Source organism: Cucumis sativus, chromosome 2, assembly GCF_000004075.3.
Source record: "Cucumis sativus cultivar 9930 chromosome 2, Cucumber_9930_V3, whole genome shotgun sequence".
In the NCBI taxonomy this organism is placed as follows: domain Eukaryota; kingdom Viridiplantae; phylum Streptophyta; class Magnoliopsida; order Cucurbitales; family Cucurbitaceae; genus Cucumis; species Cucumis sativus.
Window position 1 is genome coordinate 17,584,415 of NC_026656.2, and position 22,537 is coordinate 17,606,951.

At 29.0% G+C, this 22,537-nt stretch overlaps 2 protein-coding genes across 3 annotated transcripts; one reads left to right on the forward strand and one right to left on the reverse strand.

Moving 5' to 3' along the window:
* The first annotated feature begins 4,717 nt into the window (after nucleotides 1–4,717).
* LOC101217282 (K(+) efflux antiporter 6) lies at nucleotides 4,718–13,067 on the forward strand. Of its 2 annotated transcripts, none has more exons than XR_968742.2 (20): nucleotides 4,718–5,243; nucleotides 5,770–5,813; nucleotides 5,990–6,048; nucleotides 6,145–6,220; nucleotides 6,306–6,367; nucleotides 6,440–6,515; nucleotides 6,624–6,698; nucleotides 7,368–7,439; nucleotides 7,522–7,605; nucleotides 7,922–7,990; nucleotides 8,089–8,166; nucleotides 8,257–8,345; nucleotides 8,908–9,004; nucleotides 9,110–9,163; nucleotides 9,844–9,939; nucleotides 10,412–10,605; nucleotides 10,698–10,775; nucleotides 11,818–11,862; nucleotides 12,416–12,505; nucleotides 12,600–13,067. XR_968742.2 is itself a non-coding variant. In XM_011651231.2 (20 exons), exons 1-20 carry the CDS (start codon nucleotides 5,000–5,002, stop codon nucleotides 12,681–12,683), a joined length of 1,761 nt encoding a protein of 586 aa, XP_011649533.1. In that variant the 5' UTR covers nucleotides 4,723–4,999; the 3' UTR covers nucleotides 12,684–13,067. The 2 variants fall into 2 exon arrangements, 1 of the variants encoding a protein (XP_011649533.1); XM_011651231.2 differs by having other exon boundaries at nucleotides 4,723–5,243; nucleotides 10,412–10,600.
* Nucleotides 13,068–15,738: 2,671 nt separating this feature from the next.
* LOC101204468 (transcription factor MYBS3) lies at nucleotides 15,739–17,913 on the reverse strand. Its single transcript, XM_004142991.3, has 3 exons — nucleotides 17,552–17,913; nucleotides 17,069–17,265; nucleotides 15,739–16,319 (listed from the first exon to the last, which is right to left on the reverse strand). The coding sequence occupies exons 1-3, from the start codon at nucleotides 17,847–17,849 to the stop codon at nucleotides 15,930–15,932; spliced, it is 885 nt and encodes a 294-aa protein (XP_004143039.1). The 5' UTR covers nucleotides 17,850–17,913; the 3' UTR covers nucleotides 15,739–15,929.
* Between the last annotated feature and the right edge of the window lie 4,624 nt (nucleotides 17,914–22,537).

Genomic DNA, 22,537 nt, shown 5'->3' on the forward strand with positions numbered 1-22,537 from the left:
CTTATCAATTTGCATTGGTATATATATTTCATTTAATCAGTAAATTATAATACGAGTCAATTAAACTATTAGTTTTATAAATCAATACTCGATTGTGACATTTGATTACAGTTACTTTTGATAATTATCTATGCATCGATTCTCCAATGTGCATACTTCGAGTTTAAAAAACATCGACTGTAAAAAAAAGTATTGTATACAAATTTAAATTATTTATAAATTTTATTAATAATAACGGTAAACTTTAACTGGAATGTAACCAACTAAAATATATATATGAGTTTAAATGTATATTCTCTTGAATTTTATGGTATAACTTATATGAAAATTGCATTAATGATAAAAAAAAAAAATTTAAAAATGGTTCGTAATTCATTTTGTTGTATATTAAAAAATTAACAAATATGAAAATAATCTGCTTTTGAATTTTTATTTTTACAATTTAAAAAATGTAACTGACATAGTGTCTTATGGCGGTGGTTTTTATTTTTTGTAAACTTCCGTAATTATATTTAGAAAAAAAAGAAAGGAAAAAAAATCTTAGAACCGGGTTCAGCCCAACCATTCGAGAATTGGTCCACAAATTGACGACACGTCGTATGCCGCAAATGGACGTTATTGATTGTTGAATGCGCCTCGTGCTCTCGCTCGATCTGTCGTACATGATCTTGAAGTGAGAATGCCACTTTCAATAATCCAGGTGGCAAAATCCAAAATCAAATTGCTCACGTGGGTAGGGGCCCATCCCCACTGTCTCCCTTTCCCAATAAATGTTTAGATTTGTTTCTATCTATTTCCAACTTTAGAAAATATATATTAACATCGTTTCCAAATTAAAACAACCATGCTAATAATAAATATTTATTTTATTATTTATCAAATATATACACCTTTGTCAAAATTAAGACGTAATTTATATATTAACAATTAAACGGTAATAATAGATCGTTAAACCTTTAGTTTTACGAACAGATTTACTAAGGAGCCAAGAACACGTGTTCCTCTCATACTATCATTTTTTGTATTTTGATTTTAACTATATTATGGTGCAGTGGTTATGCCTCAATTGCAAAAATCTCTTGCGTTCAATTCTTATTTAGAAAAAAGCAACAAAGACAATGAAGCCCTAAAATTTAATTATTCAATTCTTATTTTTTCAACAAAGTCAATTAAGACTTACACTTTCTCAACAATATTCCATAAAAAAAAACGTATTATTCTTTTATTTTTTATCAGTTTTTAAATTCACATATTTATATTAAAAAAAAATCAGTAGTTCTCTATTGCTATAGTTAATGTTATTGTAGTATCAATGAAACGTCGTGATATTTTTTTAACATTTTTTAGTATGTTTATTATATAGTATCTTATGTCTCTTATATAAAATCGATGGATCCACTATCGTTTAGTTTAATACTTTATTTGACAAATAGCCAAGTGATCATGACATTGGTTTAGCTATGCTGTCCATATGTAACGTCATAGCATAGCACAAATGCAATTTTTGCACTTTTAATTTAATATTTTATTTGATAAATACACATATATATATGAGATTTTAATAATTAACTGTAAAGATTAGACGTATGGTATGATTTTTTCATTTTAATTAAAAAATAAAACATTTCATATGGTAGTTGTTGATCTCAATCAAATAAATCCGTAGGTTACATATTTGTTTATAATTTTATAAAATAAAGTATTTGTTATTGCAAAATTCCAAAAGACAAATGCACATGCAGGGCAGGTGCAAAAGACCATCCCCTCTCCATTATTCTCCTAAACATTTTGTTACTTTTTTTTTTTTTTATAAATATTTTGAGAGAGATTGTTTTAAACATTCAACACGTATGAAATATAGTCAACATTTAGTAATTCAATTTCACACTATTAAAGTAATAATAAACAGTGGTCTCTGTGAATAAATAAATATAGTTTTAAATTAGTAAATAAACGTTTCAATACTTGTAAATAAGCTAACATATTTTATATTCATATAGTTTTTTTTTCTTAATTTTAAAGTTGATTACAATCTTTTTTTAATAATTTAAAGTCAAATTAAAGTATTATAACATTTGTATTTAAAAAGTTTTCAAGTGATTTTGGACACATATAATGTAAAAATGATTTGTAATCATAGATTAGAGATGCATACAAGCACAACTTACCGAATTTAACATTTATTGACTTTTAATTTCATGTTATATATTTAAGATTAAAAGCATTTAATGGCTTTCAAACCTATTCTGTATGCCTGATATGTATAATAAACAGTATAAAACTGTCTATATTAAGTATTGGATTTTTTTCAAAAGTATTTAAGTTTTTAAGTTCGTGATAATTCAATTATTTTTAGGTTGTAACAAAAATAACAAAGTATGTCGTTTAATTTGAAAAAATAGTAAAAATAATTTTAAATTGTTATAATAGTAAAACATAAAAATTACAAAAAAAAAAAAAAAAACAATCTCTCAAATACCCCAACCCAATATAAAAATTACAATTATTTAACTAAACTTAAAATATATTGTAATTGAAATAACACATGCTAATTAGAAAATCTGTCATTAATGAAAAGTTTCACCTCATATCTGCAAAATTTAAAATTTATTTAAATGTCTACAAGACCCAATTCATTCGAAATGAGTAGTTGCAAAGTCGAGACACATTCAATCAAAGGGTTTGGCTCTACACGTGTCGAACAACCATAGTTGAAAGCTTCAAATTAAAAATGGGAGCATTGTTGATATTACGATAAAGATTAAATCATTAAATTATACCATAGAATTAAAAACTTATATACAAGATACGCATCGGTGAGTTCTTCATACATTCGAGATTCATTTGAGTTATTTTCTCTTGTTTGCAATAAAAAAATTATCTTTCACATTATGTTTATCTCTTGTTGGCTGTCTCTCTCCCTCCCTTTATTTTTTTTTATCTAATAAAACCTAAAAGAAAACTATTCAAATAATTTAAAAAATGTGATTGATGCATAAATAAATCCTAAAATTTAAATTCAATTTTTTATTAAAAGCTACATATTACGTGTTATTTAATAAATTGTTTAAAATATAACAAATTTGAAGATAGTCATTAGCACAAATATAATCCAGCAACAAAATAACAAATTTAGGTACAATAATTTTTTTTATAATAAAAATCAATCAAAATATGTGTATAATAATAATTAGCACAAATGTAGTGATGATAAAACTTTGTTTTTAAATTACTATTAACCATACGTAACATGTATTATCTGATAATTTTTTTTTAAATAACTTCAAATATAAATAATACGAAATGCTTAATTTATGTTTGCTATTAAGGATATGATGTAGTATTTAAAATCAAAATATAATGATTTGGAAATGATTCAAATTCTCATAATCATTTTTTATTAACCATAGGTATTATGTACTATCATATGAAAATAATGAAGTAGTGATTGTCATTGTTTTAGGGATTAGATTTCATAATATTTGAATTAAAAATATTATGAAATGTAATGAATGGAGAACGATTGAAATTCTTTTAACAATTTTGTAGGGAAAATTTTATTAAACATTAATTAAATAAATAAATGTTAATTAATTTGATTTAAATACTAAAAATTCGAAAATTTGTTATGAATTATAGAGATATATTTAGGGTATATAGAGAAAATCTTGTTAGCCCAAATTAGTTAATATTTTTCCAAACTAATAGTAGTTTGCAAATACACTTTATATGTGATTGTGTGTTATTTGACAAATACATTGTATCTGAAAACACCTATAGTAACTACCAGTTTTGTCAAAATTCTTAATATTTTTCAAACTTTCTATTTTTAAACTTGTTATGTTAAATTTTGCTATTCACCGTTATCTCTTATTTTTATATTTTTTAAAAACCAAGCCACTAACTTGTTAAACACAAAATTAAAAATTAATATCTTATATTCACTATTAAAAAAAACACATACATGCACACGAACATACAAAAATATCTTAAACATAAAAGTTATTAAATATACTCTTAATTAAAAAAAAAAAAAACGAAGAATGATATAACTATAAAAAAAACTCTAAGAAAAGACCATCTCAAACATTTGATGTGTTGGTTTGATAACAAAAATAACATCAACTTAAAACTCCCTCACTTCATCATCAATCCTTCAAAACTTTTGAAAAGTTTGATCCTTGACTCTTATACACTAAAGCTCTATTTGGGATAGAGTTTGAAATGGTTGAAAGGGATTGTGAAAAAATCTTAATATTTAGATCTAATATCATTTTAATAAGAAATCTTGTAATTTCTCAACCACACATATATATTAGTGAAATTTTAAAAAATAAAAATTTTTATCAAATGTTTACGGTCTATATAGCATTCTAAATATTTGAATTTATTTTGTTATTTTAAAAAATGCTAGTATATATTACAATAATAGTTTTCATATTGGTATATTTTTCAAATTTGAATAGATTCAATTTAATTATTTTCTCAAACCTTTATCAAATATTTTAAAACAAATTATTATTTAATTATCAACGAGAATATAATGAAAATAATAAATCAATTTATTATTAATTTATCTAACGATTTAAATGAATACATACCCAAAACTAATTTATTTATTTACATAGTCGAGGAAACAAAGGCGACATCTATTATTCTAAAAGCAATAGCAACTCCGAAGTCGGAAAAAGGAACCATATAAAAGGGGGACACCCACGAGTACCGCCAGAAGTCGGCCATGCGTGTAGCTTCGCGGCATACAACAACGATTCGTATTTCATAGATAGACTTAGACTACACATTGACCCTTTAACTCTGGTCTGGTTAGCCACTGACTCCCCCCATCTCCTTCAAACGCTCTCTCCCTTCTTCCATCCTTCCTTTATTTATTTATTTATTATTATTATTATTCATTTTCTTAATCTCCTCCCGAATCCTTGTCTTCTCCTCTCCCATGGTGTCCAACTAGCCGGCAACATCACCCTTTCACCTCTCTGCAATGTTGAACCTCTTCTCTTTGTCTCACCGCATTTTCATTTCCATCTTCATCTTCCTCTTCCTCGTCTCTCCGCCGTTGCTTCCTTCCTCCGCTCTTCCTCTCTCCGACTCCGATCAACCGCTTCTCGCTAATACTACGCTCCAGTCCAATAATGTTTCCGTTCCGAGGAATAAGGAAGGTAGTTTTGCTGACATCATTGATCGTGCTTTGGAGAATGAGTTCAAGGAGAATGACCAGAATGAAGGTTAGTAGATCTTTAGATCTCGGCTTCTCACTTGTTTTTTGTTAGGGTTTTTATTACTTTGGTGTAGCTAACTGCGGTTTTAGTGGTGAATCTATGTTAATTGTGGTATGCGGGTGTGTTGAAACGGTTTTTTTTTTTTTTTGTTTGCTACTATGGCTCTAGGAGTAGGATAAGGTAGATGACTAGTTTTTGATCTTGTGTGGTTTAATTCTTTTGTAGTTATTGGATACGGAATTCCTTTTCTTAGTAAGAGGATGGTATTGCGAAATTTGTCTGGAATTATGGTTCCTGTATGAATTTGAGCTTTTCATTTTTATCGTTTAGATCAATACCTACCGATCCCGTTTGTTATTTCTACTATTCTATTGCTTGTGTTTCTTACTTGTTTTCTTTTAAATGTTCGATTATTTTGAGTAAATTGTCCAATACGATTGCTGGTGGTGTTGTTATTGCAGCTCGTATGATGTTAATATATTCTATCTTCTGTTTGAGTAATATGAGGACATTTCTCTCTCTTGCGTTTCAGCAATTGATTCAGGAAGCTTCAACAACAGTGTAGCAGAGCAGCAGGTTGGTAGTGATATGTTTTGTCAATGTAGTAATCATTATTTTCAAAAAACTTTTGAGCACAACTTGTGAGAATTATGGATTTTACTCTGATTTTGAACGAGCAAAATAATCTGTTCCAAACATACGGGCACAAAAATGTGCTGATTTGGCCCTCATTGATTGGCGTTGTTGATTAGGCAACTCTGGAGACTGTGGCAAGGGTGAAGTCAAAGAAAAATGATACGAAAGAGGAAAAGTATATGCTTCTTACTTTAGTATTACATTTCACTTTCAGGCCATGCTATACTGGATTAAGCGTGCACTTCCTTAAACACTTGTGTTTCTACTTTAGGTTTCAGCTTCAAAACGTTTTCAATTTGGACAGTGATAATAGAGCTGAAGATACCCCTACATTGATTGATCGAAAGGTATGGGTATTTCATTTTCCGTATTTTTTCTGTGTCAGATCGTCATTTTGTGCTCAAGGTTGGTAAAACATTTTTCTTTTCTCAGGACAATGTCTTTATCATATCCAACTTTAAGTCTAAATATCCAGTGCTACAATTAGACTTGAGGTATGTTTTTATTTTATGCAATTGTTCCTCAAGTAATGACTGATATTAACTTCTAATTTTATGAGTTGGCAGATTGATATCTGATTTGGTTATCGTAATTGTCTCTGCAACTTGTGGCGGCATTGCCTTTGCCTGTGCTGGACAACCAGTACGATTATTTTTTACCTAAGCTATTGAATAACAATTGTAGGATGTGATCTGATTTTCATGACATGGACAATCCTATATATATGTAACCTGTGTTATATTTTATCAGGTTATAACTGGATACCTTCTAGCAGGATCTATTATTGGACCTGGAGGATTTAACTTTGTCAGTGAAATGGTTCAAGTACGTTGCTCCTAATCTATCATTTATAGTTTTTCCAGGGCTCTTTTTTCCTCTGCCTAAAAATTGGAAGATAACAATTACATTTGTCATATTTTTCTGGTTGCATGAGATCTTCTCAGATGTATACTATAGTATAATAAATACCCCATCAGGCTATCCCTCTAATCTTATTTGTATTTTTTTCTTCTCTAATGAATTTATTTTATATCCAAAGTTAAAATGGTGAGTAATGAACCGGTAGAGACAATATATATAAGGTAAAAGAATGGGCACTGTACATTTTGGATTAATTTCTAGAAAATGCACGAGAAAGTGGAAGCTGACTAGTTCTGTATGCATGGGGCTTTTAATGAAAGTTGGTCCTAATCTATCAGGTTTACTGATAGGGGTTAATTAGTCATTCTATAATTTGTTGTTATAAAAGTTTATTGTACAAAGTATGTGTTAGAGAAGTTGGTGTGTTTGTTTTAATATTTAAAAAAAGAACGAATGATGGTTGCCCTCTCAAAAGATCTCTCTCGCACTATAAACGTATACAATGTATATTTGTCTCTTGTGATGGTTATTCAGAGATAAAAAGACATTTGTGTTGATTTGTTTTCATGTTGCCTTACCAATGGCCAAATTCTTTCTTTCGTCCTCAAGTTCCTTATTGATTTCTGTGATTAGGTTGAAACGGTAGCTCAATTTGGTGTAATTTTTCTTCTTTTTGCACTGGGTTTGGAGTTCTCAACAACTAAGGTTAGTTTTATTTCCATTCAAGGTTATTTGTAGATGTTTATAAAATCACAATACATGTGCTAAGCCCAATGATATGTTTTAGCTACGAGTTGTTCGTGCAGTTGCTGTTCTTGGCGGGCTTCTTCAAATTTTCCTATTTATGTGCCTCAGTGGAATCACAGCCTCGGTAATAACTAGTGCTTCTCTGTATTATTTTTATTTTTTTCCGGTTAACGAAAAGTCCAAACAATCTTGTGTCATTGACCACCCTATTTTTTGGCCGTTGAATAAATTAATTTGGATCCTGCTTTAGCCAGGTTCTAATACTCAACTTCCCTATTGTTGCATGCCTCCTATTAAATAAACTTTGCTTATTTATTTAATGATAAAAAATTTGTAGCAAGTTTTACAAGACTCTTTTTCTTCGCTGTGAATTTTATTATCATTATTGTTGTGTTGTTTTTATTTATTCATTTATTATTAATATTATTATTATTTTGCAGTCATGTGGTGGGAGTGCTTCTGAAGGAGTTTTTGTCGGAGCATTCCTATCTATGTCCTCAACAGCAGTGGTAGGATACTGTATAACTTTTTGAATGGATGACACTGGCATGCTTTATAGCCTATGTTCTTGCCTGTATGATAAAAGAACAACTGTCTCGGATTGCAGGTGCTGAAATTTTTGATGGAAAAGAACTCTACTAATGCTCTTCATGGACAAGTCACAATTGGCACCCTTATTCTGCAGGTAATGTTTTATTTTGTTTTTCTTTTCTTCATGCAACCCTCTTAGGGGAAAAAATTATCGCCTAACCCATCAGTTTCCTTGGGTTTGCAGGACTGTGCTGTTGGGTTACTGTTTGCTTTGCTTCCAGTACTAGGTGGGAATTCTGGTATTCTTCAAGGAGTGATGTCTATGAGTAAAGTGTACGTATAAATAGGAATTTGTTTTACACATGGGCATACCCTCAAATCTAGTTGTTACGTTTTTTCAGACATAGTAAGTACTATAAATGGTTATCTCATGAGAATTTTGAAGGTGCTTGCAAGTTTGCTTGGACGCTTATGCATTTAAAAAAAGAAAACCAAACAGTAAATTTACTTCTTGGGCTTAATGCTACTGGTGGTGTTCTTTCTAGAACACTTAAAGAAAGGACCAAAGAGTTCTCTAAAATGTCTGGGATACTTTTCTTCTGGTTACAAACTTGTGAAGTTCAAAGATTAAGTTTGAGCTCCTTTGAGTTTGTGCATGTTATTCCTTCTTGTGAGGTATTTATTATTATCAAAAGAAGAGCAGAACTAGGTGCATAAAACCATATTGTGTATTTATTATCAGTACCTCGTGGAACTAGCTTTTTACGCCTTTTGCAGATGGTTAGTTATTCTTGATAAGTCCAGGCCAGGAACTGGTTTTGTATGACATGTAGATTATACGAGAAATTGTAGGGTATGAATCTTATATTTACAAGGTTTTGTATTTCTCAATCAGGTTGGTGATCTTGGTTGGTTTTTTGGTTGCTTTGTCAATTTTATCCCGTACATGTATTCCTTGGCTCTTAAAACTGATGATAAGTCTATCATCACAGGTATGCTTTATTGCATCTATATATTTATTATTATTGAAATTTATATACCTGATTTAACAACTATCCGAATTTCAAATGCATTGTCTAATTTATTTTTCTCTGCAGACCAACGAACTTTATCAATTAGCCTCAGTGGCGTTCTGCTTGCTTGTAGCCTGGGTCAGTATCTACTTTTTTTTTCTGAGTTTGATTTTATGCATGTGGAGATGTCATACTTTGAATTGTTATCATTTCTATCATTCAGGTTTTTTATGTATAGGGGTACTAAGAAAGAACATCATTAATTTTTTTAAATAAAAAATCAAACTTCCATTTTGAATCATGAAATTTTTTAAGGGCATATGTAAAGACAGCCCAGACAATAGGAGACCTAACCTACTTATAGGGCCACTAATCCAATAGAATAAGGCCTGATGGATTATTACAGAAGGCCTTAGAGCCCACTATCCACCACAAGGGGGTCTTAAACTCAGTATTATTCCAAAGAACGCACCAAGACCGTTGAAACCCCTAAAGAAATATCTAAAGATCCCAATATTTCGTTCACAACAAATACACCTCCAAACCTAAAACAAATAACAATAAATAGAAATAAATAAATAAATAAAAAGTCTTCCAAAGCACTTGCCTTTTATATCTTTGAAGGGAGGGAATGGGACAACTTCCTTTTACTGTACACCTTTCTTCTTTTTTAAATTATAACTCTCTGGTGTATGCCTACTTTGATGGGATACTATTCCCATGACTAATGAAGTTGTATAATTTTATTGGTCGCTATATGATCAATTGAAATTACTTTGTTGGTGCTTTTCTGTTAATTATTGTTTTTACAATTTCAGTGTAGTGATAAGTTGGGCCTCAGTCTAGAATTGGGTTCCTTTGCCGCTGGAGTGATGATATCCACAACTGATCTTGCTCAACACACACTTGAACAAGTAAGGCATTTCATTCCATACTTTGTTTCAAGAGATGTGTGGCTTAATTGTAATGTTACCAAGGCATGTTGGTCTGGGTGTATAAACTATACATGCATATATGAAGAGTGTGTGCATGTACTGTTTGTATATATGTGTATGTAGGTGAATAAGGTGTTTATTGCTCTTGCTTCTGTGTGGGGGTTTCATATGCTGTTAGTTTGTTTATTTTTGTATGGTCTTCAGAAAATTGTATCACAATATCCGAATACTGTTAATATTCAAGATGATAGGAATGGGTGTGAAAAGAAATAAGGAAAATAAGGTGGGTAGGAATTTTGAAGGGCGAGGTGAAGTTGGATAGAGGGAGGATGGATTCTTGCACTTTAATACAGATAATAGGCTAGAATTTTGTTTGAAATGTTTGCTTTTCTGTCTCCCAAGAGTTATGTGTTGATTCCTATTGAGTGATTTTATAATTGCTTGTCTACAGATAGAGCCTATAAGGAACTTTTTTGCGGCCCTTTTTCTTGCCAGCATTGGAATGCTGATACACGTTCAGTTTTTGTGGAACCACGTTGATATATTATTAGCAGCTGTTATACTGGTGATAATTGTAAAAACAATCGTAATTAGCACAGTGGTGAAGGGATTTGGGTATAACAACAGGACAGCACTTTTGGTGAGGTTATATTACTATATCCTCGGCATTCATCCTTGTTCATGATATGTTATAAATAACTGGTTTTCTCTTCTGGATATTGATTTGTGATGTGTAGGTTGGAATGTCTTTGGCTCAGATAGGAGAATTTGCTTTTGTTCTTCTCAGCCGTGCTTCTAATCTTCATCTAGTTGAGGTCAGTGCCATTATCTTGCTTCTCAGGAAAAACATTAAATGAGATGCATGTAAAAAAAATCTACTGTTAATCATAAATGATGATGCACGATCTCTGAAATTCTTGGGGGATGTTTTGGCGTGGATTCAGTTTGTTCAGTTCAGCCTGGACTTGGGTAGTCTGGCGGTGGGGGTTTAATCTGAGTCGTGAGAGTTTAGGAGGTCTGACGACCTTACTTGAACATGATTTGTTCTTCTATAGGCTGTACAACTATGTCCTTGAGATGAAGAAAATTGTGCTTGGTGTACAAGCTTAGGAAAACTATATATTAAACGAATCATTAGGACTCATATTTACTCAAGTTTCTAAAAAAAAAAAATGAAAATCTTGTTATTCCAATATGATAATTTCAAAGTTCAAATTGTTTCTTCAAATTTCTTTATAGGAAAAAAGTGTTTCATAGAACTGTGTTGTTTCAGTTGACTAGCTTCAAAATAAAGTACTTTCTCCGGGCTGTTTTAAAATGATTAGTTAAATGCTATTTTATTGTGACTAAGTTTAATCTAAAAAAAGGTGATTAAGTTTAAATTCAATACCATACACACACTTCTGTTACTTAATATTTTGAATCAAATACTTATTTTAATATGGCAATTTTTTCCTAACTATAATCTTTTTTATTAACTTCAAAATAAAATAATGTTTACTTTTACTTATTTTTTTCTACTTAAGAAGAGTTACTTTCATTACCTTGAATATGGGTAATCTTGTATACATATATTTAATAAGCTAACTTCAAATTAAATACTCCGGAGTTAACTGCTCTACTTAAATTATTACTATATTAAATTCTTTTAATATAAAAGTTCAAGATTACAAAAGTGGGGAGGGGAGGGGAGCACAATCAAATGGGGCAAAAGCGTTGAATAACTGAAAAAATGGAAATATTGTTAAGATCGCCCAGTTATGTAGCCATATTTTTTAAACTATTGTTACGTAAAAATGGATGAATGAAAATAATACATCTTTTCTTATTGGATACTGATATTATGATAATTTTCAGGGGAAACTGTATCTATTGCTTATTGGGACCACAGCCCTCAGTCTGGTGAGATGTAATCCATTTCTGCATGTTTATATATCTATGTATCTACATGATGGTTTCATATGTGTCATCATATGCTGTTGTAATGATTATATTTCTTTTCTCTGCATGGTTTTATTAATTTTTTTTATTGGCTTATTTTGAGTTATCTGCTATTCCGTTTGAGACTTCTTTTAGATAACAAATATACTTAAGAATTATGAATAATTTAGAAATAGTTGAAATTGTTAGCTCAATTTTTCATCACAAAAACAGGAATTAGTTGAAAGCCATTTCTTCAATATGATTTGACAGAAAGAAGGAAGGCATTGTATTGGAACTTGGAAGTTAGGACATTGATTTGTCTGAAGGATCAATAACAAAACAATAAAAATTAAAAGCCATCCAATATCCGTTGATAGAAAAAAAACGAATGATTATTAAGAAAAAAAGTAAACTTGCACTCCTATAACCTATTACTTTTTTTTGCATGAGAGTGTGTTTCAGCATTATATTAGTGATTAATTTTCTCAAGAAATAAATTTCTGGATGGGGCATTTGTTAAAATTTCGTGCAGGTGACAACTCCTTTTCTTTTCAAGCTAATACCTGCTGTAGTACATTTAGGCGTGCTATTGCGGTGGTTTTCTCCAGATAGTCTCGTTGAGGTAGAAACATTTTACTTGAATCTAACTTTATACACCGCAATTTTCCTTGACTCTAATCCGCTTGATCAAAATTTATCTTCATGTGATAATTCAGATTGGATTGAAAGGAGACATCATTCGCTCGGACAGTGTAAAGCAACGGGTTATGTTGATAGTCCAGGGACCTCACGATTCATGACACTGATTGTATGTCAATTGAAAATGAAATATCATTTTCTTCTCAAGGAGTCAAATTCTGGCCAGCTTATTCCCATGTACAAGTGAAGTCGATTGAACCACTCTGTATATTTGTTCATGTTTTTCTAGCCATATAAAAGCGTGTCCAGAATCATTTTTTTGTTTCACTTAACTGACCACTAGATTTGGAAAAAAGAAAAAAAAAACAGATTAGAGAGTACTAGAGATGGATGACCAGATAAGAGCCAGTACAATAGAAGAACACTATTGTATTTGTCTTCTTCAGTATGACCTGATTCTTTGTAAAATGTATTATAGTTTGGATATTTATAATGAAATTGGTACTGCACAAAATAATCACTATGCCTTTTTTTGCAGTGTAAAATATTGATTTTTACCAAGTTCCCATTTAATCTCTCATCTGATTTCAGCCTTCCGTTGCTACTTCAAGACTCTTCATCAGATAGCTATCAGCAAAAGGAAAAAATAAAGTTCCAAGGCTGTAAGTTCATCGATTCCCTAAAAAGAAAAAAACAATTTACTGACAGCAGTATTATTGATTGAAAGAACTGCTTAGAACCTTTGGAGGATTTAGTAACTTCAACTTGAATATATTTGTCTTTTGACCACCTAACCAAAATGAGAGGATAGAACTAGAAGTTCCTGTGACTTTGTCAATTAGGCATCAGAAATAAGTAAAAAGTAAAATGAGAATCTTTCATTCATCTATGGTTGCTGGGGAATAATATATTTCAACAAGAGGAGAGAGAATTTATGATTTCATTTTGGGGATTTCAACCATTTTAACTCTTGTTTGATCTTTTTGGGTGTCCAGATGTTGATAGATAGTTACAGGGAGTAAATGAGAGAATCCTTTATGGTTGAAATGTCACTATTTCTTAAGATTTGCCTGCAGGAACTGACATGTGCTTATTTAATTTAACAGGTTAAAAAAAAAAAAAAAACTATTTGAGTGTTTCTTCCATACCTAGTCTCTCCTTCAAAGTTAATTTTTATTCTCTTTTTTGCAAGAAAATATATTATGTCAATTGAAAGTCTTAAACAAAATTTTGAATGATTCCCAATTATAATATGTGCTTACAACCACAAGAACATAAAATAAAAGTATAAAAAAAATAAACCTGAAAAGATTCTTTCCACATGAAGAAGAAGAAGAAGTAGAGAAATAGTGATAGATCTAACCTAAAAACAAAAATAGCGATGGTAGCGATGGTCCACTTCTTGCCTGTTTTTGTTTGGGCTTCCTCCTGCATTTTGTCCTCTACTTTTCAAATGGGGAAGACGCCAATTATTTAACCTGTTTTTGTTGTCAATTTCCTTCTTTTTATTTCTCTTTTTCCAAATCTACATGTATGTATATTTTGTCTGCTTTGGAATTTTTTATCTACTGATAATTTAATTTTAATTTTTACCTTATGCTTTCATTTTATTTTACATTTTAAAAGGGGTTCTTTTAATTTCAGGCCATTTACCCTTTCTTGCTGACAGCAACAATTTAGTTACCATCGGTTTGTTTGCACAAATGTTCATTCCTTTCTAAATATCATTCCACTAGAGTTTCACGTGAATGGTAGTAATAAATAACAAATAATAAGAACTTAATGTGATAAAAATAGTTTTGGTAAAGGTTGAAACAAACACATTATTTTACGATTTATTTTTTAGTTTCTACAACCACATTGTAGTGACACTCGATTTTAGGGTCAATTTATTAAAGAAAGTAAAATTATTTTTTCTCTACGTTGTGGGGTCTAGTTTTTATTCGTTTTTTAGGTTTTGAAATTTACATTTTTATTTCTTAAATTTTAAATTTAGTTTTGTTCTATATCTTAAAATGCTATTTTACCTTATAATTATATGATTGTTCTGTATTAGTATTAAAGGGAGAACGAGTGTTATGCGAAAGACGTACTGAAATTTATGGATAGAATTCACACAATAGTGTGAGATTATTGCATTAATTTGAATTATTTTGAGGATGGATATTTTTATCCTAAAAGAAAAGAAAGGAAAAGAGGCCAATCATGAGGGAGGCTTTTACTCTTGGCTTTATGCACTTTGAATTTTGCATAATTTTCTGTCCACATTAATTTTTCCCATAACAAAGAGAAATCTTGTCCACTCGATTCTCTTCTTATAAAGTATCCAATTAGTGTTCTTCCAAATTTTGTTAATACCAACAAATTTGAGCCCTAAAAGCTATATCATTTTAAATTCCCAAGTTGAGATTTATTTATTTAGAAATTCTCTCTATTTAGAGGCCACCTACAGCTTTCATTTGTAAGGATCAAGATTGCTGAGCTGAAAAATAAGTGCTTTATCATATTATAGGATTCTTTTTTTAAATTAAAAAAAATACTAACAAAATCCAATTAGAATTCTTTTAACTATAATTCAACTTGATATGTTCAGATCTTTTACATTAACCCATCTTCATAATTTACCCACCAACGTTTAAATAATATAGTTGTAAATATATTTTTATTTAGCTTTGGCTCACTTTGTTGACGTATTTTAAAAATATTCATTTTATTTTTTGTATTTTAAAAATTATTCTCGGTTCTTAGGTATGGAAAAGAAAATGAAAATAAATGAAACAATATAAAGTATATGAACAAAAATGGATCTACATATATTGTTTTTTATGAGTTGAAGAAATGTTAAAAGTATTTTTCTCTAACTTATTTGATTTGAAAGATTTTGTTTATAATATGAATATTTGGGTCAAAATTAGAACCTTTTAAGAGACTATGAACAAAATTGGAAAATAATATAAATTCTTTTAGAATCAAAATGCAGTGGTACTCTTTCAATTGTTCAGCTAGAGACTATGACTATAAATGTTATAATTAGCCATTAAAAGAGAGTAACCCAGCTAGCCTACAAAGCAAGACAAAACTTATATGTTTGTTTTTATAGGGTAGCCCACACCTTTGACCAAATAACTCATTTTTAATTAATTGAGTTCACCATTAATGCATCAGTTTTTATGACAAATTAATGGGTTTCATGGAATAATAATAATAATCTTTCCATTTCAAACAAATTTGTTTAGAAATTATTTTATTTTTGATAATCAATAAACCCCAACTTGTTTGTGGACACAAAGGAGTTTTGATGATACAATAGTAACCAACATAAACATTATATTAAAAAAGAACATCGTTATTCCACTTCAAAAGTACAAACTATACTAATATTTATAACAATAATAATCCATGGTGATTCACTGAGCTACTTGTTCAAGTACTGGCTTTGGAGTGGACAAACTTAGCTGCAAATCAGGTTGATGATGATGACGATGATGATGATGATTGGTTGTTGTTTGAAAATTGTTGATCGTAATTGAGCTTGAAGATTTGTTGATGGGGGATTGAAGAAACTTGAAATATGGCTCATGATGACGTTGATTATAATGATACTCAATCCAATTGAGATTTGTTAATTCTGAAATATTTGGAATTGGAGTTGGATTCCCAAAGGAAATATTATTGGATGAAGCTGGTTGGATATTATAATTATTATTGGTTGGTTTCAAATTGTTGTTGATGCTGCTGCTGCTGCTGCTGCCTTTTTCAACCACTTGCACTGTCAATTTGTCCCTTGCTGCAGCACCCTGTTGTCATTCATAATAAACCATAAACACACATTTTTCTTTTGTAGTATATAGAGTAGTGAAAGTCATTTACAATCCCAATATTCAAAACCTAATCATCATTGAATTTGACACCAACCCTACAAAAAAGAATCATTCTAAAACACACAACAATGAAAGGATTAAATTGAAAAAAACAACTCAATTAGCTTTTCTGTTTATTATTTGGTTATTGGAGAACCTTAGAATTTCATTTCTGTAGTTTATAATTATAATTCAGTTTTTAGGATTTTATCAAACCATATTTACTTAAATTCTAATTAATATTGAATTGTATTTTACTTTAGTGAGTTTTAGTTTAGTATTATATATTATATAGATACGAACTGGTATTTATATTAAACAATTAGTTGTTAAACTTCACCTTCCTTCTCGTATATATTTATTATCATTGAGTATTATATGTGTTTAATTAATGACTAGTCAATAAAAAAGGAAAGTCTTATACGTATGCAAATGGGTTATTTAAAAGTAATAGAATAGTGTGTATTATTATTTATATTGGAAGAGGAATATAAAACATTAGTGACGAACTAATTAAATTTAAGTATATATTGACAATATTGGCTTTTGTCTTTTATTTATATGAATATTCACTTACTTAGAAAATTGGGTTATCATTCAAAATTCAATCTTTGGCAATTGGCACAGAGAAAAAACAGAAATAAAATATGTGAAAAATTAGAGAGTTTTGAGAGGGGGAAGTTTACGTCGAAAAGGCTGGGACGACGCTGTTTTCTTTTGTTGAGAGTTGTGAGTCGTAGAAAGTATTTTTGTGCATGACTAGCTACTTGAGTCGGAGTTCTTGTCGTCACAAATTTCCTCGAAATTCCTCTCCAATCTCCTTTTCCAAGCTTTTCTAACCCAATTAGAAACACCTTATGCTCCTCTTCACTCCATGGTACACCTATTCAAATACCAAAAACATCCCGAGCTAGTAAGTTGGTGAAACGATAAAACTAATTATATAATCAGCTAGAACGGAGAAAAGATGAAATGATATTCCTAGCTAGAATTCAAGCATGCAATTTAATGCTTTAATACCATAATTAACCTAAAAAAATAAGAAATAAGAATAGCCATATGACCAAAACGAAAAGGAAAAAGAATAATTAAAAGAAGAAAAACCATGTTTTTGTTTTGAATCTTTTGAATTCATGATGAATGATTCAGTACAGTGCAAGAAAAATTACCTTTTTTTCTTTCATGGGTTTTGGCGACGAGGCCGTCTGAGAGATATCCATTTGACAATTTCTCAGAAGAAGAAGAGGACGATAAAGATGAAGAAGCCGAAGAAGAAGAAGAAGGCAAAGAATCCAAACTAATACTCTTCTTCAACAAGGTGGTATGATGATGATGATGATGAGTTGTTGTTCCATTATCAATGAGTTGAACTCCAAATAACTTAAACTTGGTTTCTTTATGCTTTTGAATGGTGCAAGTTCTTGAATTGTGACCCACATTCCCACAGTGTGAGCATTTCCTCACCATCTCTCTCTCTATCTCTCTCTCTCTCTCTCAAATGGAATCTCAAACTAACACCAAATTCTTTCAAAAGTATAATATAAAGGGTTTAAAAAGGAAGGGGTAGCTGTGTTGTTGTTTTGATTAAATTAAATTAAATCAAATCAAATCAATAGGGTTTGTGTTAATTATTAATTAGTGAAGAAAGAGATATGATCCTCTCCTCCTCCTAGGTTCTTTCTTTAATGATTATTGACGTAAATAGCAAGTCAAGAGGTGTGTGTGTTTGTGTCTCATTGGATCATATTCTTTTTCTTATATGATAATAATAATGATATGATAAAACTTATCCTAAAAATGGCATCTTTTTTAAAACTCCCACATGACCAACGTGACCTTATATTTGTCCCATTCTTTCTCATATCTCTCTATTTTATTTTATTCTTTCTATCCATTTTCACCTTTTCTTTCTTTCTTTCTTTCTTTTTACTCTCATTTCTACTTATTCTAAGTAAGTTAGATTACATATTTGCACACGAATAGTTTGAAAATTTTAAGGGTTTTTCTTTAATCCTAATAATACTTCATTTGAATTTTTAAAGAATTTTTTATACCTAACAATAGTTTTTGAAATATTTATAAAAAATTAACAGTAATAATACTAAAACTTTTAGAAATTTATCAAAAAATATATATAGTAAATTTGACATTCTATCCATGTAAATATAAGTAAATATTTTAATTTATTTTACTACTTTAAAAAATGCTCGAAAAATTGTAGTAGAAAATATTTACAAAATTTAAAATTTTATCAATTATGGATGTATATTATTTGAAGGTGTCTTTTTTTATTTTTTAAGTATGAAACATAATTTTTTAAAAAAGCTTAAGAAGATATGTTTAATTTTTTTTCTTTAAATTACTATTATTTGTTATTGAAATTGGGGTGACCACAAAATTCCCACCATACATTATTGTGATGGGAAAAAGGGAGTGATGTTGATACCAACCAACAAAACCCTATTTTTAGTTGGAGATTTGCCCAAAAAAAAAAAAAGAAGAAATTTGAAATAATTTCTTGAAGATTGCTCCATATAAAAAAAGATGGGATAAAAAAGAGAATGATTACAAGCAAGTTGGCAGAACAACTACTGAAATATCAACATTCAACACATTGTGACCATACATTTTTGTGGAAGCTATTTCCATTGATTATAAACTTCCAAATCAAACATTTCCATACATTCCCTACACACACACACAAAAATACCAACTGTTTCTTTTAGATTTTCAACTTTGTTAACTATCACGTTAATGTGATATATATGTATTCAATTTTCTTAACATATTAGTTAACTTGTCAAGTTGGCAAAAACCTTAATTTCAATAGTATTTTTGGAAAGCATTTTAACCTATAGTTTTTAAGACGAAGGACAAAAATGAATTCCATATGAGTCTAAAGTTCATTAATTCTTTTGTATATGATAAGAAAGGTAAGGCATTGGCCATCAAATCTCACCATTTAGAAATCCCATGTTGTCTCCAACATGGTGGACCAAATTTCCATACCCACAATATCATTATCCCCTCTCTCTCTATATATATATATAAACTATATTATTACTATTTCTATATACTTTGCATAAATAATAATAATAATGCTTTGTGTTTGTCTAACATGAGACAACTAATTAACAACTTATTATAATCTCATTCTCTTTAAACATAAAACCCTAATTCACATTAACCCAACTTGTCCCTGTACTATTGTTCTAATAATAGCATTTTTCACATTGCTATATATTTAATCATCCAAAAAGTATTATTTAATTGATTATAATTAATTAGGTGACAATTTTGTTAGAATATATATAAGTGAATTAGCGAATTAAATTTATGAAGAGATTATATATATATTTTTTTTAACCTTTTCAAATGGTAAAAAGAATTACTAACACAATTTATTATTTACTTGAGTATTAAGCATCATATTTTAGGGAGGTGAAAATGTTTTCTCTACCCAACATTTACTAATTAACTCTTTTGTTTTTACTGACCCTTTTCAAACTTTACACCAAAAATATCGTAAAGTAGTTTTAATTTAAGCATATATATATATAGGGTGTGAAAATGATAATGATGCATCTTTTTCTTTTATAAAGTAGTTTGACTTAATCACCTCTCCCCATTTCAATATTCTTTTCGATAATTAATCAATGGACTTTCCCTTACCTGCACTCATCTCGTTTTAATATTAAAAACTAAAATATCACATATACAAACTGCACCAATCGATGATAAGTACTAATATCTGTCCAAGAAATATGTTTTTTTCTAAGTAATTAAGAAACCATCATGTATAACCACACTAATTAATTAATTTACTTAATCTCCTGTTTCTTTGGCCTAATTATTAAAATCCTAGTTGCAATCTGAAAAGGTGTAGTATAAATTAATTATACACATCACACTTTGAATGTAACCTTTTCTTGTTCCCTTCATTTCTCTTTAATATTTAAGGCCAAGTTGAGTGGATATCTTATTAATTTATCAAAATTAAACTCTAATATATATTGGTGAATTTGACTGCTACTTTGGTTTCTACTTTGATATAAAATTAGCATATGACATAAAAATAATTAACTAAGTTGTTTTTTATTCACTGTCGTCTAGTGAGTGAAGGAAGATAGTTAAAGTAACACATAATGTAAGTTATTATATGTTACAAAATTAAAGCATTATCATTTAAAATAATGGGAATTAAATTATAAATTTAATAAATCTTTCCAAACCATATATTATACTTTTAATTGAATTTTACATTTAATTGGATTTTAAACTTTCAATTTGACTAACCCATTTAAATTTTTAGGACTAAATTTGTAAATCTAATATGAAATTAATATGATTCAAGCCTATTAATTTAAAACATTGTTGAGTTTCTATGTATGAAATTATGGTGAATCTTCTCGAAGATAGTGACTAAATAAAATTAATTATCACATTTGCTATAGTGACGACTAAATAAATAAAGTAACAATATCTTAATTAAGGAATAACGACAAAATTAAACTTATTACAAATAATTAATATTTAAAACGAAGCAATATAGAGAGAGAAGAATCAATTATGGAAATAATAATTAATGGAAGTTTAAGATAATGTTTTAAATTAACAAAAAAGTATATGGACCAATTTGGTTCTCCAAAGTTCAAAACCCTCTATTAATTAAATTATAGACAATTAATTAAGAAAATTCAACTTGAATCTATATAAAAGCTTAATTAATTTAGAGATAATGACCAAAAGCTTAGGGGTTGTGTGGAGATCATTTGCTTTAAAAAACCCTACTTAATTTTTTTTAATACAAAATAATTATGAGTGATGGGACCAACTCAACATCCAAACCAAAATTTCTAAGGTAATTAATTTACATTGTGGATATTAATTAATCATGCCATTTTTTATTTCCAAAATTAGACTTTATTATAAGAAAAGTTAAGTCTAACTTAATTAATTGATTACAAATTATGAAATTGACTATTACACGATAGGTTGAAGTGATCATAACATAATACTAATGCATATCAAATTAATCTAATTAGTGCATCTATGATTCTTAATTATAAGAAAACAATAGTGTTTATAATTAATAATGGAAATAAAATTAGACTAATTCATTGAATATGGTCTAAATAATCAGGTAATTAATTAAGGCAATGAATATAATCAAGGGATGTTCTCTCTATCTCCAATAATCATGCATGATATAGGAAATTAAAGTTGATTAATTAAGATGGTTGAATATTCCCTAATGTTGACATTCTTCTTTCTTTTTTATTAATTTTGCTGTATTGATTAATAGTTATTTTTTAGTCCTGACATTAAGCTTAATTAATTTTACGTATAGTTTAAGGATGATTAAATTACATGTGTGATGTCACTTGAAAATGTGTTGATTATTTAAATTATAAGCAACCATATTATTGCATATGAAATGAAATTAAACACTAATTAATTTGCTCTTGCTCTCATGATTAATATAATTAAATTAGCCTCTTTAGGTTACGTGATGCATCTGCCCTCTAACTTATCTTCAATTGGTTTATTAGAGTGATATATATGTAAGAAAAGGAAATTAAATTAAATTAAGAAGATAATTTTTCTTAATTACAAGCTATCAAATTGTTAGCTTAATTAATTATGAAGATTAATAAGGCATACTTTATTTAAAAGAAAACTATGATATACTATAAATAAAAGTGTATATGTCATCATGTAAAATGATATTCTGAAGTTTGAAGAACACACAGACTATTAAATTAGTATTATATTGTGAAGACATGTAGAGAATTTGGTTACAAAGTTTTGTATTAGTCATACAAATTTTAATTAATATAGGTCTAATTCAATCCTTATTATTAATTAAGATTTAAGTCAATAATCCAACAAAAAAGATTACATGATATTTTCTTTCTCTTGTTAATTAATATTATTCACACCTAAGCAATAATAACATATATTCACATTATTTATATTTGAAAAATATTAATTAATTATACCAATTTAAATCTTATGTTATAGAGTGAATCAATTTAACCTATTTAATTTCTAATTGAAAGGTCTAAATTGGATTAATATTTTTAAATTTCAGTGTTCAAATCAATATTCTTACTAACTGTGAGGGGTAAATAAATAATGTACTTATTCAAAAT

Excerpts from the sequence above, each read along its gene's own strand:
- LOC101217282 (XM_011651231.2), top strand. The coding sequence starts at position 5,000 with ATGTTGAACCTCTTCTCTTTGTCTCACCGCATTTTCATTTCCATCTTC. Across the intron at positions 5,814-5,989 it reads ACAGTGTAGCAGAGCAGCAG|GCAACTCTGGAGACTGTGGC; the intron begins GTTGGTAGTGAT and ends GTTGTTGATTAG. Across the intron at positions 6,049-6,144 it reads AATGATACGAAAGAGGAAAA|GTTTCAGCTTCAAAACGTTT; the intron begins GTATATGCTTCT and ends TTTCTACTTTAG.
- LOC101204468 (XM_004142991.3), bottom strand. The coding sequence starts at position 17,849 with ATGGTGAGGAAATGCTCACACTGTGGGAATGTGGGTCACAATTCAAGA. Across the intron at positions 17,266-17,551 it reads AACCCATGAAAGAAAAAAAG|GTGTACCATGGAGTGAAGAG; the intron begins GTAATTTTTCTT and ends GTATTTGAATAG. Across the intron at positions 16,320-17,068 it reads GTCGTCCCAGCCTTTTCGAC|GGTGCTGCAGCAAGGGACAA; the intron begins GTAAACTTCCCC and ends GAATGACAACAG.